The sequence below is a fragment of the Helicoverpa zea genome, chromosome 9 (assembly GCF_022581195.2).
Source record: "Helicoverpa zea isolate HzStark_Cry1AcR chromosome 9, ilHelZeax1.1, whole genome shotgun sequence".
Taxonomy (NCBI): domain Eukaryota; kingdom Metazoa; phylum Arthropoda; class Insecta; order Lepidoptera; family Noctuidae; genus Helicoverpa; species Helicoverpa zea.
Window position 1 is genome coordinate 1,305,010 of NC_061460.1, and position 17,022 is coordinate 1,322,031.

The window sequence follows — 17,022 nt, forward strand, 5'->3', positions numbered from 1 at the left end:
TACTGAAAGCATATTAATTAATATCTTAGCTGGTAGATTAAAAATGAAATATAAAATCATACTTTGTAAGGGTTTTTATGCGACCAAAATGATATATTTAGTTTTGTAGGCCATTTTTTGGCAGTATCGCTGCCAAAAAATAAGGTGTAATAATAATGGTCAACGGTATAAAAACTCATATTTTTTCAAAACAAGACTGCATGATCACATTTCATACCAAAACTTATTCGTGTAGTCAAATGAAACGCATATCTGTTATACGTCTAGTAATATTGTGGAAGCTCATTCTTGGCCGCTTATCAACTCAGCCAGTCAAATATACCGTTTACATTTTTCGTATTTTCCCCGAAATATTTCAGCTTGTCTATAATTTAATATCCAAGAAACATCTACTAACAAAACATTGTCTGTCCGTACAAACATAAATCTAGTTAACGGGTTTAAGTGGTATTTTATGTAAATAGCATCTGTGAGGGGGGAAATTTACTATTCATTGCGCCAAACTGTGATTTACAGACGGACAAAAATAGTAATTTATACCATTTATGGCGTTTTCTGCTGTTTTTTGTCGAGAACATGGGGTAGGAAGATGGTTGGTCTGATAAACCTATTTGTATGTATGAGTTCACAGTTACAAATTCACATTAATATCATAAAAGATTATGCAACATAAACTATGTAAAATAAATAAAGGCACGCGATTAAAAATATTGCTCACAGTGATGGTTTCATTTTCACCAGAAATATTCCACGTTTTGGTGTTTGTGGTTAATTTACAGATTGTCACGCTCCGCAGATACGGAAGAACGAATCGGTTGTAAATAATCGCGGTATCGGATTGGTAGACCATTTTTGTTATTTTTGGATACTATACAATTGAATTACTAAACAATTGAATTACTAAATTCTTCAACGTATTTACTGTTATAGTCCGGAGAATTCCCATAACTTTTACAATTTCGGATTTGGATTTTGAATCTGTTCTGATAAATGAATTCCTTGGTCTTTTAGAACCGTGCTTGGATTATCCATCCATCCCTTTGTTTGACAAAATGCCTGAGGGCCTGTCAGCCTTCTCCAACTGTCAGGGAACTGTGATGTTTCCACTTTATTTCTCAATCGGATTGCTTAAGATCCCGTTTAGATTGGTTATGCACGTACTTCAAAAAATAAACTACATGATTTTGACATGTCTTAGGGTGCGTCCACTGGCGAATGCGCAGCACGCGAGCCGATCGCGAGCTGTCCGCGAGCTGCGCGCGTGCATTTTTGTTCGGGCGCCGCTCCTGCGCCGCCCGCGCGCAGCTCGCGCGCGACCTAAGCGCCGCACGCGAGCGGCGCGCAGGCGGCGCGCGACGTCTGCCATCTTCGATAGTACTGAGCCAATATACGGAACTGTAAGGGCGAGAACTGATTGCGCGCAGATTGCGCGCCGCTCGCGCGCTCTATACGAGCCTTGCGTGAGTTGCGCTAAAGAGGCGCACCGAACTATTGCAGTGACTGCACGCGCGCAGCTCGCGGACAGCTCGCGATCGGCTCGCGTGCTGCGCATTCGCGGCGCATTCGCCACATGTGGACGCACCCTTATGATTATTTCCTTACTGTGTCTGAAAGTTTTTAATGTAGTAAAAGTATACGTAGGAAAATAAATTGTTTTCTTTGAGATATTTATTTTTCAAAATCGACGAGATCTGCTTCCAGATTGAAAATAGACAACTATGACTTGCTGAATGATTATTTAGAAAGTAATATTTTTGTCATACTAGTAACGGTCAACACAGCCAAACCTACCAGGCTATCACAATAACAGTGGAGGTATAACGTATTATTTCCGAAACTTGAACCTCAAAAGGTTGACCGTAGTTCTACAAGGCTTGTAAAGTCAATGAACTATGCTTCACAGCCTGGCTTCGCTTAATTGCAGCATATCGGGTCCGTTGTGTGATTAATGGACGCAGACAGCCGAGCTAGGATGTTTGAAATATCATGCGTCCGACAAAATTGCGGACATATTTTGTAGTTAGAAGGCTCATGTAAATTATTGGGTGTATCATCTTCGTTTTTTTATCTCCTGGTAGGCTTATTCGATGTGTTATTTTTATGAGAGATAAAAACCGCGATTTTTAAAGGCTTATTTTAAGGGTGACCTTTTACTAACTCTAATAACCAAACCATAACCAACCGTGTACACTTGCCTATTACTCAAATTGGCAATTGCTAACTGCAAATAGTTATCGTTTGCGTGTAGTTAAATGGTGCAACCCATCATTTCCCGAACCTTTTCTCAACTATGTTGGGGTTAGCTTTCAGTCTCACCGAATGCAGCTGAGCACCAGTGATTTACAAGGAGCGACTGCCTATCTGTCACTTGGTAGGTCACACTGGTTGTCAGATCAAATACGCTCTACCCACCATAAGTATTTTATAGGCACTGTTTTGAATGCAGATTCATTTCTACACACGTTTCTTCATACAAGTCAATAAAAATAACATGAGACAACTCAACAAAAACTTCCAAGTACGTAACACAGAGCCCTCAAATCGCCGGTAGAATGAAAAGATAATCACGCTCCAAGTTACATGACACAAACTTGTTGGCCGCGCAGTCATTACTAGAAATTGGAGCCGATTGTCGGACTAGCGGGCCCTAACGGAGCTCGTACGTGATCCTGACTGAATATTCTTCCGAGCCACGCACTGTGAGACGTGACCATCCCCTTTTTTTGCACATGGAGAAGTAGTAAATGATAATGTTTCTGTAAATAAAAGTTTGTCGTAAAATTTTGTGTTATTTATATTAGGTGCTTATAAAACTGTAACGTATTTTAGTAGTAAAAAAGTAAGATTTTAGTTATGCGTAAGTTATTGACATTGCAAAAATATTTGTCATATTTGGACCACCTACCAGATCGTATGATACACAAAGCGCTTAAAATTCAAATCGAGTTAATATTGTATGTAGACGTCTCGTTTTATTTTAAACTAGAATTTAAGCACATTACCAGCCTATCAGTTAAAAAGCATACAAACAATAAGCAGTCGCAAAATTGGAACAAAGCTATCGTTTAAAATAATTTTTTGTACCAATAGCACTCCATTTACTCAATACTCCTTGAAAGCACGGCCGACTTCACCAACGTTACAAAGAATGAAGTTACTCTCGTATACGTGAATAATATAAAGTCGATTGTTAGACGCATTTTCTGTCTTTTTGCAACCTTCAGTGTTTTTTTTTTTTGATAATTAGGTTATTACTGAGTTGTATATGTTCAGATACACGAAAATTAACACAGTCATTAAATAGATAAGTTCTTATAATGGATTCATATTAAAAAAAGTACAGATTAAGCTTCGTTTTTTGAACTATAAACTCATATTAAGCTGCTGAGCTCATTATTTGGCTATTTAAAAGCACATAACAGTCTATTCAGTTTCTACGTTAAGCCTAAGTTTCATCGTAAAAATAAGTTTATTTTTTTCGCTCAAAGTAAAGACCCCAGATTTTAGTGTTCATGAAAGTTTTTTCAGGTCGTTTTCTTAACACAGGTCAAAAGAACAATGTTGAAAGCTACAAGTTTCTAGATATATGTTTCTGAAGCCAAAACTTCAGATGAAAAAGTAATTTCTAAGTAATAAAGGCAGGTATTTTTATTATTTATTCGCTAAATGGTATCATGTTTCCGAAAAGGTATGATAATAAGTTGTATAAGTTTTTGTCTGTGTGGTATAAATATTTTCTTTGAACTCAAAAAATAGAGATCAATTGCTTCGCAGAAACTGTTCCTTGTTTACCGTATTTCACTCGCATTGTCATCTTTTCAGTTATTTTCCCTTAATATATATACCAATAGACATAAAGAAAGTATTTCAGCTAAACAAAACAAAAAAAAAAAAATTAAAAACCGAAGAAAAAAAAATCTTGCTCTAATATATAAATAATAAAAACAAATCTGCTTCGATTCTGCGATAAAAAGGGAAACGTACACAAGGCTACCGTATTTATCTCGTCTCAAGTTGCTACTTATGGAAATGGGTCAAACTGGGCGATAGGCTAGCCATTTGTCACCACTCTGCTATTATCTCAATATTTTAAGCCCGTATTTTATTCGCATTTTCCGTTAACATTGGTTTATTGTGTAACTTGTTAATAGGTCGCCTTTTATTGTTTACCGATGGGAAAATAACTGAAGTAGGTATGTTTATTTTATTCTGCTTAATCTTTTTAAAATCATGTTAGGAGGTCACTTTAATTTTAGTCTAAATAAATGCAACGAAATATTAGATATTTGGTAAAACTTTTATTGACTTATTTGTAAAGAACAGTCACTGAATTATACTATCCTTAGAAAAAACACCTTCTGCAACATCGTATCGACTTCACACAATATAAAGACTTCATTTGAATGGAATGCAGCGCTTTATCTGTTCCATCATCAAATCAGATGAGCTCCATAGATAGTGGATTACAAAGACTTGCAAGTGCAGACCTGCGTACTCACAGAAATGAATGCAATCTTCCTCCCCAAGTCTTTTGCGTTCATTTTCATAAAACTCTTCATATAAAAGCACGGAGATTTGACTCTGACAAACGAGACTTGGCTCCTACTTTATTGAGTGGAGCTAAACTTTAAATTCATTGAAAAATTGCGGTTGGAAATTTTATTCTATTATGTAGTACAGTTCGGCTTGTTTCAGCGTCCAATTTTGTGGCTACATTTCAAGATGACCCGACGTTAAAGTGATATGGTTTCATCAAACCCTGTTTGGTAGCGCTACAATTACTACCTGCCTGAAATTTTACAACCTACCCCAGATGATAAGCACTCTGTAACAAGGTCTTAAACTTGGTGTCGTGGGAGACACTACAATTTTATGATCCAAATATACAAACAGACACATAGTCCTGATACCACATAACATTTGTCAATGTATTCATGCCTAGACAGCGTTTAAATAACCGTTCACAAACTTGCCATCTAAAAAAAAACTCAGCCAGCATGTCTCAAAAAATATGGCTATAAAAACAAATCTGAAGTGGGTGGAAACTGCGAGCATCGAGTCGGAAGGATCATAAACTAGTAGCAATAAGGCCGGGACATATTTTCGCGCGGAATTGAAGTACACACACAGCAGCAGTCGTAAGACAAACAGCATTTACGTAAATGAGCGTCTCAAACGACGCGGAGTCTATTACATTGGCCGACAAAATTCGTTGGGGAAAGAGCAAAAAAACACAGACAAAAGCAATGACATTTATCTAATTACGGGATCGCGATAAGGGCGCGTGAGGGGGTGAGAAGGAGGAAATTTGAGGAGGGCAGGGGAGTGCACGACTGGATGCTGTGCCGCAGTCGGTTAAAGGCATCCGCGCGCTCCGCTCGTCTCGGCGTCTCCATTTTCGCAGTCGATATCGCGTTGCGAAAAAATATTTCGTGTATCCCGTGCGTGTTTTGCATCCAGCTCATGGCTCCAAAAGTGTACCTCGGAATTAAAACTTAGTAAAGTGCCAAAATGGAATAATGTACGAATAAAAATGTGAAATGTACAGTGAAGGAAAAAGTTTTTGCTGTGTTACGGATATTTAGTTTTTATTTTCAATATGCCAGTACTTCTAGTTTTTGGACTTTTTGTGGGTAAGTTAACGAGTTCATTATGATGCGCCGAAGTAGTTCAAAGTTGTTTAAATTTTTAAAGATCTTTAGTTTTTTTTTTATCTATGTTTTAAAGAATATGGCGCACTCAATTTTTTTTATACAATGTTTAACAAAAATTCTTTGCTTATTACTTTGCTTTTATTTAAAAGCTTAGTAAAAGCAATAAAAATAGCTTTTTTATTTTAAAGATCAGCGCTTGATGTACAACTATATCCAAAACGTACGATGACCATTCTATGAGTGCATATTTATTACAGTATCATCCTCCGAGCCTTTTTCCCCAACTATGTTGGGGTCGGCTTGGGGTCGGCATATTTATTACAGTATATTGTACTTATTTTAATTGTGTAACAACTCTAGATAGATCTCAATTTAAAATGATAATTTTCGCAATCTAGCGCTTCGCTTCAAAGTTCAAAGGTCCTAGATTTAGCACAAACATTAATCCATTACACTGCTTTACACAAATTATACTTTTTACATAATATTCTTTTTGTTTCTCATGAATGTTCACGTTTATTAGAATGAATGAATGAACGAACATGTAGGTTGCTCAATTGCAAGCGGAGTGAGGCTGACGAATGCTTCTACTTACGTGAATTAATGCTCTGTTGGTAATCAGAGCGGAATTTTAAACTATACATCCTGAATTCCTGGTAGAATAAAAATAAAATTAGAGTTACTTCTAAGAAAATCGCGAGTAAAATTACATACTTTTAAATTATAGTTAACGTTACGGTTAAGGAAATCGCGTTTCGAGTTCTATCCGGTTTTAATTGGATATAACTGAAAACTTATTGAAGTGGTAGATACTGCATTTTCAATAGCATCAATGAACTGATAAAAATATAGGGCAGCCATTTTGAAAGGATATATTGAAAGGTACAGAATATTGAATCGAGATTATATAAGAAATTGGAAGTTATTGCCCTAATTCGATTTTATCAAGATACCTACTACTTAGCGGTTGCCCGCGGTTTTATTCACGTTCTTGCAGCATCAATTCCCGAAACCGGATAAAAGTAGCTTATGTCCTTTGCCAGATAGTGGGCTGTCTGTCTGTATACTGCATTTCGTTAAAATCGCTTCTGTAGTTTTGGCGTGTGTCGCGAAAAAAGGACAGCTTCTCTCGCATTTATTTATTTGAAGCATTGAATTGAAGGTGTATGGTGAATGAAATGGTCTCCACGATGATAAGATATTAAATAAAAGCAATGCGTAAAACCTACATATTTGATGGTAGGATGCACTATGCACTATTTAACTATAACCATAACCAAACCACAACCAGCCATAAAATTGTCGCCCATTGGTCAAATTGGCGATTTTAGTTAATTGGTGCAACGTGCAAACGTGCTGGATTTCCATAAGTTACTTATCCGTTGATTTGCTATCAGAGATTGAATTTTGACATTAGCTCCACATCAATTATGTCGTATTTCAATATCTAATCGCAAACCAACGGATAGGTTACAGAAATCGGGCTTAAAACAACAAGTCGTCCAGTTCCTATCTACCAGATCATAAGAAAACCAAGAAGTTATTCCTTTATACATTAAAATTGTCAATAGAAACTACTCTTCTTAACACCTGGCACCCTAGTACCTATTATCAAATTAATCGTCACTTTAGAGCAGATTATGTTACATGAAAGGAAGCTAGCTTAAAAAGAAAGAAAAAGAAATGCACTGGGAAACTAAAAAAGTATTTTAGCTACTCCGTTCTTTCATTTGAGTCGTTTTGTGGTATCGCTTCCGACCAGTCTACTTCATCACCTCGAGTGTCTAAAGGATTTTTATAATGCAGTTAAATTTTTTTAAGCTATTAAAATTCTCTTTCTTTTGGGACTTTTTCATTAAGAGATTTGTCGTCAGGCCAGGTAACGCACGGGTCCGTCGATTATCGGATTACGGGTCCATGGTTATATGGTTAAGCAACACATGGCGCGGTCAGTTCGTAGATGGGTGACCATATTCCGTCATAATGAGTTCTTCTATGCTTTGGCAGACACTTTTGTCACGGCTTGTCCGGTTGCTGTCATTTGAAAATGAAAATTGAGGATTTTCAACACAATTACACACACAATTACAATTTACAAACATACATTACATATTTTGAAAATACTGTAGCTGTTTTTATCAAATTTTATACTCAAACTATACAACAAAGATTGTATAATTGAAACCAATTAAGAAGTGCTGTATGTATGTCACGCAATATAAAAAAAAAAACCCGTTATAAGGGTGGGCCCCGTTGTACGCACCGTAATCTGCATAAAAATGTCAACGCATTATTAAAAAATATATTTAAAAACACTCTTTCACTTTTTCTATATAAAATATTTGCCATGAAGCTGTAAACACAAGAGTTTATCGTACATTTAGTTTTCGTTGAGGCGTTTTACAGCGCTGGTCATGATCCGTGAAAGAATTCAGTCATGTGCGATGGATCGGGTGTTCATTGGCTGTTGGCTTTTGAGCGCTGAGCCTTCACTTTTGAACCGATGTGTTAATTTCACAAGTACTTACTTATAAGGAACGGTAGGTACTAGATAGATGGGTGGTGACGGAAAAAAGGTAGTGATAGTTTTATCTGGACTTATGAAATTACACTAATGAAATTACATTATACATAACTAATTATAAACGTTAGGACGTGTGTTGGTGCTTGTTACCTTTTGACACAAAACTACTATTCAAATTATATGAAACTTTATAGAAATAGGTATTCTTTCATCTGTAACGATTACATAAGAAACTTAAATGAACTGTGTAACCGACCACAAAATTATACTCGCTCATAAGATTAATTTCTGAAAGTCGGCTTTCATTTAATTAGTATCATCATAATCTACATCATTATGTTCTCAGCCTTGTTTGGTGAAACTTTATATTTTAACAGAAAACCTAAAAATAGGTACTTTTTGTTGCCGACCAAACAGCGGTCGGACCAATTTGGTACATTTCTCTTTTTATAAATGTTCGTCATTGTCCTAGTCCGAATACGGTTTATAGAGAAAGAAAAATTGCTTGAGCGTCCCGGGAAATGGGAAAATTCTTTAAACTCGGAATGCCATTTTCTATGGGATTTTCGTGACAAGACACATGCCTTGTTTTGTTGTTTGGACAGATGGTAATGCGTATAGTTAGTTTTCAGTAGATTTTTTCACGTTCTAACTGCCTAGCCTTTTTTGAACTTTCAAACTATGTTGGGGTCGGTTTTCAGTCTTAATGGGATGCTGAGTACCAGTATTTTACATGTAGCGGCTGCCTATCTATCAGATACCCCTGGAGATTAAGAATGAAAAAAAAAAAGAATGATTGAAGATTAGTTGTCACACTTTCTGGCTTCTGATTTCCTGTAACGACTACCAAAGATGTTCAAATAACAGCCAGGATTAGGACCCACCAATATAAGAAAGCATGTGAAATTGTTCCAAAACGCAAAGACTTTTTATGTGACAGAATAATTAACATGGATGTTTTCTGCAGAGCATTATTAGCTTCAACAATACTTTTTTTAAAGAATCGTATATTAGGTACCTAGTTCATGTACCGATCTGAACTAATTATTGTCATTAAATTCCTCCCTAGTAACTTACAATTAATGATAAAAACCTTCGCAAATCAGTCTTATCAACATAATACGAAAATTACTATTCCAATCTACTGCACTTTATACGACAGTTGAACCTAAATCAAATGTATAATCGAGTCTGAATACTAAGATATCACTGTTTAACTATGCAGACTAACGTTTGGGGTCCTGATTGCCAATTTACCTGGTCGACCTTCTAAACTGAAAAGCACTTTAAACTTCAGTTAGACTTAACTGTACGAGTTACTTCAGTTTGAGTTATAGATAACTGCTCTTTAGTGACAGATAAGTTGCCGTCGATGGTTATAGTTTATAACGAATAGCTATCTGATGACTAGGATAATATAAAGGTGCACAGATTGATTCGTTTTTAGACAAAAGCCTTTTCCGTAGGTTTACGTAGGTGTAGGTTAGGTGATTCTGTTACCCAACAAATAGTCCTGAACTTTAAAAATGATACAATACTCTTATGTAATTTATTAGAAAAAACACTATGGTGTCCTTAAAGTAGTCAGCTATCTTATTTATCTAAAATATTAATTTCTGCAGTCAATCCTTATTGAATGTTGAAATTAAGTATGCATCCAGTAAAATTGGAAACAGCTCCTGTTCCCCTGAAAAAAGTACAAGAGTTTCGCAGAAAATAATAATTTTAGTTTCGACGATGTTTTCCACAAATATGAAATCACTAGAAATCCTATAAATAACTAGCGGCTGAGTCATTCGGACTCAGTAAAGAAGTACTCAAGCGTTTAGTGACCCATTTCGTCTGAGCGAGGGTGCTCGCTCATCACCACTTATTCACTTGCCTCGATCCGTAGAGATTCGATAATCTCTGCCATCCTGGTACACTGGATGAATGGACAGTCGCAAATATTATGTGTAAAGTAGGAATTATGCGTCATATTATTATCATTCCTTTTAAAATTAATTTAAATACCTACTAGCGGAAAACCTACTGTAGCTAAGTTAAGTTATTTAATCGGAAACCTAATTGAAATCACGACATAAATGTAAGCAATTTTATATTCATATTATTACTATTCTGAATGTTGGATTTTTTGTAACGTCAATACGTGAGGTTAGACCGAAGTAATGCTTTCATTTTCCCTTATTGCAATTTCTTATTTTTTTTTTTTAATATGACTTGTATTTGTTACTTAAACTAAATTACTGTAAAATTTCATCAAAAATCGTCGACTGGCTTTTTACTACTTACATATTGAAGAGTAACCCAAACCATATAATATCACTTATTAATATTAGCGTGAAAAGTGGTGATAATGACTAAGAGAGCAGCTTTGGTCAAGCATTTGACAAGCAACGCTCCAACTTTGTCGATGCAAATAATCGTCAAATTAATAATGACAGCGTGGCGTTGAGATTTTGAGATATCAGAAAGGACACAATTGTATTTGAACTTATCGTTAGTTGAACCAGCTCAACTATTGAGTAAATACTAATATTGGTTACTGACCTACACCAAGCCGTGCACCAATTGAATGGTTTGATTGATTTCCTATTTGGTGATAGATGTAGGTTCCTGTGTTAAGTTGTTATATATGTGCATGGCATCTGACAACCATGCGTTAGTAATAACTGAATGAGTTTTGGACTTAGTAGTGGTCTTATTTAAAAATAAAACGTAAATCATGATTCATATTTTACTAGCTGTTCACAGCGGCTTTAATTGCATTCTATGTCCTTTCTCAGGCTCTAGACTCTCCGTTGTCATTTAAATTGGTTAAGAAGTTTTTTAGTGAAAGCGCGATAGAATACCAGAATTATTTTTGCACTATTAATATTTTTTGGGATTCTTGTGAATCCGCTCTTGGTCGTTTCAAAAAGTTAACCTGCCCCCTAATATCTAGACAGACATGGCCTTACTACAAAAACTTTAACCACTGTTTTACACTTGTCTAAAAAAAATGTGGCTCCAAAATGAACCATATGTCAACGTCATAATTTGACATTTTTTTAAACAAGTCTTAAACTGACGTTAAAAAGTTTTAGTAGTTAGTAAAACGGACAGAGTTTTGTACAACTGACAATCCTACTTATATTATAAATGTGAAAGTTTGTGAGAATGTATGGATGTATATTTGTTATTCAATCACGCAAAAACGGCTGGACCGATTTGATTAAAATTTGGTATGTAGATAGGTGATACCCTGGATTAACACATAGGCTACTTTTTATCAACACACCAAGCGGGTGAAGCCGCTGGCGGAAGCTAGTATTAAATATGACTACCCATAAATAATTTTATCCCATCATAAAACATATCACGTACAAGATTTACCATAACCTGCGAATAATATTCAAACGTATTACTTGAACTGTAAGCGTAAAATCTACCAGGATCGCATAAAGTGTAACATATCTTATAAAATTTCATTTGGGAGCGTCCACGTCTTGATCCTTTAGAAGACTTAAAGCCGAGACCTCAATATCTAGGATATTAGCGAGGCCTCGACCCATTTACTGGGACAGTTTGGAAGCTATCGGCACGTAGATAGCATTAATATATACTGTAATATAGTGCGACTGAGCGAACGGCTGCTTTCCTTATCATAGACATTGATATTATATACGGTTGGACTGCCATTGGACGGCGTTAGTTAATCTTACTATCGTCTCGGACGGTGGGCTAATGTGGGGGCTTTAATGGCACATATATGCCTTTAGTTAAATATATTTTCTTGGGAAAACATGGAAGAAAGATTTTCAGATTTCTGAAGATTAAAAAACATATTGAGAATATTTTCAAGCTGTTTCTGTTTGATCCAAAGAGCATATTTCTTATGAAATCGGCAATATAAAGAAAATCCTTTTAAATATTTTAATGCTTTTTCTTTCATATTTTCCAAGATATTTGCGTATTTTCATTACGTAGAAAACATGGATCAAGATCTTATGTAGTGTAATATTTTCATTGGATAAAAACTTTTTTTAAATCCAGTATATTTTTAAACAGTTGAACTGTAGTATACAAGCAGGGGTTGCCAACATTGTAAAAGCTATTTCAACCACAGTTGGTTAGTTCCTAATGAATCATTAATTACAGAAAGTTTTTCAGTGTAAACAATTGTGAAGCCGAAAACAGGCGGACGACCATTATTACGGTGTAAATAGCCATTCTTGTTTACCCCATTAAGCTTTCTATGTTCCATGAGAAAGTGAAAAAGTTAAAATGTTAAACAGTAGGTTCATGTTGCTGGAACTAATTTCTGTTAGGGGTGTTTGATTTCAGAAAAGCGGGTGAGGCATAGTTTGTATGTATATTTATAAAAGCCTATAAAAGAAGTGAGATCTGAATAAGTACCAAGTTCCATACACATACCTTAGTTAAAAATAGTTACTTTTTAATGATGTTACTTGGCAAGTTTTCACACACCTTGTTATAAACCTACTAAACGCAATGAATCAAGTATTTAATTTTCTATTAAAACTTGCCAAGTAACATCATTAAAAAGTAACTATTTTATAGGCGAAGTATTCCCATTTTATCGAACTTGGCAGTCTTTCACATTTTTGTTTTGGGTGGGATTTCATTTATTTTTGTAAGGTTGTTTATTTTATTGTTTTCTTATTATTAAGTTTTGAATATGCACTATGCTTCTTACAAAGAAATAAACTAGATTAACTAAATGGACTAGATTTACCAACTGACTGACATGACATGTTATCATATATTATGTTCGTGGATCAAAGTTACACATTCGTTATTTTCGAAAGTGACTCCCACTTGGCCGTTTTCAGATTTTTACTTTACTTTGACTAAATACAAACCTTTGTAACGAATTTCAGATCGGTACGACCATTCGAAGATATATTATATAAATATAGATAAATTTAGTTCGTTTTAGTTCCTTAGGGGTATAAACACCTTCATTATTTTGAAACCGACTCACACTTGGCCATTTTCAGATTTTTCCCTTTACCTTGACATAAAGACCTACCTCCATGCCAAATTTCAAGTCAGTACGACCATTGGAAGTGGTCTAGGTTTTTGATGAGTGAGTGAGTCAGTCAGTGAGTGTATAGTAAAAATAGCGATTTTCTGACGTCAATATCTCAAGACCTATAATAGGTATATTAATGAAATTTTGTATTTTAGATAAGTGAGGGGGTCTCAACAGATATTAGAAATTTGATATGCGTAAATAAAATAGATTTTGAGTTATAGGGGGGTCGAATTTGGCCCGAAATGGTTCGTGTAATATAACCCACGGCCGGTGTGTCGCTTTTTTTGCTCGAACTTGGCGGACACACTGCCGTGTGTCTAGATATTTTACTATGTAACCGCTAAAATAAGATTTACGTTTACAAATGTATAGATAGGGCTATGGCTTTATGAAACTTTGTTTTTCATTTAAACAATTTAGGTGTTAATTTCATCGAAAGCAAAACAGTGAAAAATTTGTATATTTTTGAGGTGCTTAAAATTTTTGTAAGAAATAAATAAATCATTCTTAATAATAATTCACTGTTATGAAAAAAGTAAGGTAAATAAAGCCAATTAATTAGTTTTTCCTTTTTCCGTACCTACTGCTAATGAGTTTTGTTTGTAAATGTCACAACATTTGTTTTATTTGATGGCTGGCAATTAACCGCCGATTACAAATAACATTGTTGCCCAAATTCCCCGCTAGAGGTCGCCCTCGATCACTCACTGTCATTATTTATCTCCATTAACACAAGTAAAGGAAAACCTTATTCTTTTGGGCTATGATTGGCCGATTATTATGTACCTGCATAGCTTCTCGTGGTTTCTTTCCACGTTTTTCTTTCTCTGCTTAAAATACTCAAAATATCATTTTTATACTTATTTAAGTAGTATGAGTATATGATGTTGAATAATCTGATGTTTAAGCTACATTAGTGCTAAGTAATATCAAAATCCGTTTTATCCAGACATCAACACTGTCACGGATGTAATATTAGTGTAGAGTATTTTAAAGCTGAATTATTCTATATATTTTTTTTTTAACATTGAAAAATTATTTGAATATTAAACTGCCCATCTATCGAGAAATCAAATCAAAATTCGTTTATTCAAACTTGGCTGCAAAACAGCACTTTTTGTACTTTACAAAAACAGCAATTTACAAAAGACAACCCCCAAAACGCCCACCCTTCACCACTTCCTATGTGTTTTTGCTGGGAAGAAGTGGCGCAACAAACTCCCCAGCAACACATGTCTGTCTGTAGGTTAGAAGAACCTTTCAAAAAATTATTGAATTGACATTTGTATTCAGTACGTATTGCATTATACAATATGCAGCCACCACATGCTAGCTAGCACTCACCCTACATGCCTTAACTAACTCAAGCATTGAATGAATTTAATGAAAAGAAAATTAGCCTCCAATCATTAAACATAAAATTAAACCTAAATGTACCTATCTTTTCCAAATACAAAATACAGAAGTGAATATCAGGCATCTTTGAATTATGACCATTTCTGACAGCTGTAACACCTACATACTACTGCTCTCCTAGTACAAAAAACTAGGCCAGCAGGTTGTCACTTAGTCAATGAAGATAATTTATTTACTTTCCTGCCCAAGATCAAAGGGCTGGCCAGTGGGCACAAAAACAAAATACCCCTTTTTACATGTCACTGCCAAAATGGGCCGGTTGCTTTTCATTTTCATATTTTAGAGCAAATTGCGTGTGTAAAATATACATTGTGTCGCTTTTACTTTTTACCTCCACATACAGATAGATACGTAACAATTTAAATAAGTAATTTCATCACTTTTATAAGTCCAAAACGACTGGATTTTTTACCGCCCACTTTTTTCCCGCATTTCAAGTGAACTACTTCCCGCAACCGGATGAAAAAACGCTATACCCATAGTTTAAGTTTAAGTGTGGGTCCACACTGCGAGCCTAGCGCGGTTGCGACGACGGGCGCGAAATATCAAACATATGAAACGCGCCTTTGCGTCTATATTGAAGTGACTAAGGCGGAAGCCTAGTGCGATGGGACTGAGCGACACAGCGAGCGTAAGTTTCAAACGCTTCTAACTTCGCGTTCTGGCCACACTACGGGCCTAGTCATCGAGCGACCCAATGCGCGGACGGCGGGGGTAACAAACCAGTTCGATCTTGTCGTTCGGCGTATGTGCATTTATATTCGTTTGTCTAAAAAATGGCGGTGAATACTGAATCGTTCATAAGTGCAATTCAATCTAAACCACCGATCTGTCAAAGCAAACATCCACACCACAATAATCGCACAATAACAAGAAAGTTATGGAGTGAAATAAAAGAACAATTTCCTATAAGTCAAGGTGTTGCACTCCTGATGTACGTCACACCGCTACAAGAGCTCGCGCCTTCACTGTGGCCACCCGACGCCACCGCTCGCCGCGCCCGCCTAGGCTCCAATCACCGTGCTTGCAGTGTGGACCCACACTAAGTTTCATAACTCAATCCGCTATTATTTCTTTGAGTGACACATATCTCCGCATCTATCCATAAATATACCGGAACCCGAATTTTCACGTTTATAATTTTAGTCTGATATCGGCTGAATCAATTTTTCATACAACTCCAACTCCTCTCACTAATTTCACTGATAAAATAAACGTCAGTTTTTTAAACAACTGTTTACTGTAAATTTTTACGTTCAATTCTCAAATAAAACTGTTGTTTTAAGAAATACTGACATTTATGTTGCCGGTGAAAACGGGTCTAGGTGTTATGAACATCAAAAAGATTCACATCTAAAGGTACTGGCCTAGTTTTTGAACTGCGTCAAAAGCTCAATTTAGCCAGCAATGTCGTAAGCAATTTTAGCAACTCCATATTATCATATCACGTTTACCAAAGATTAGAGAGGTGCCTACTCCGTGCTTTCAGCGTCATAATGAAAATTTCATCAGAGAAATTTTCTCTTGGCCTAGTATCACTTATCCGCGCTTAACCTTTGTTAATAATTTATGTGAGACTTAAGAAAAGTTATCAAGTATCTTCCTGCCTTTTAACAAAGAGCGTTACGGTATAAAATATTCATAAATTATGCTGTGAGAGTATTATGGTGTAGTCATAGGCTGTAACGAGCTTGAAGCTGATGGTTCACATAAATCACCATCATCTAGCTGGTAATTATAAGGTGTGCTTGAAACTTGAGAAGCGGTTAAGACGACCGCAATTTTTATTAAATAAGTTCTGTTTTAGGGTTCTTTACTCGAAGAGAATAACGGGACCCTGTTATTAAGAGTGAACCATGATATTTATCGACAACGTTATAACATCAAATTCCGGAAACTAAAATAAAATAAATATTTTAGGAGGTTCTCTAACAAGCGTGTTTTTTTTGCTCGTTTTATAAATAATGGTACTGAACCCTTTATGCGCCAATTCGACTGACACTTGCCCAGCTTTTTAAATATGAGAAGTGTTTAAAAAGTTTTCTAAAGACAAGAAAAAGGGGCCTTTATAATAGTAACGCTTTATCATTTGATCTTATAAAGATGATCGAGTCCAAGATAGTCGAGTAAGGTCAACAGCCTGAAAGTTGGACAGTTGATCTAAATATAAAAATATCGACATTAGATACCTAACAATTTGGGCTGTGGGTATCAGGTTAGAGTTGGTTCATTATATTTTTTGTCAGACACACGGAGCTATTTTAAGAATTTTTATTTGAATTACTATAAATACCTAGGTGCTGAAAGAACGGTCTATGTTGTAAAACATAATGCTGGCATAGAATGTCAATTTTCCTCACAAAAATATTAGATACTCTTCGGAATTC

At 35.6% G+C, this 17,022-nt stretch overlaps 1 protein-coding gene across 1 annotated transcript in view; it reads left to right on the top strand.

The window, feature by feature from the left end:
• The first annotated feature begins 5,365 nt into the window (after window positions 1-5,365).
• The window catches only part of LOC124633378, a 29,435-nt gene continuing 17,778 nt past the window's right edge, over window positions 5,366-17,022 (top strand). The window contains exon 1 of the mRNA XM_047168568.1: window positions 5,366-5,633. Coding sequence (XP_047024524.1) covers window positions 5,600-5,633 — 34 coding nt within the window. The 5' untranslated portion in view covers window positions 5,366-5,599. The remainder of the gene's footprint in view (window positions 5,634-17,022) is intronic.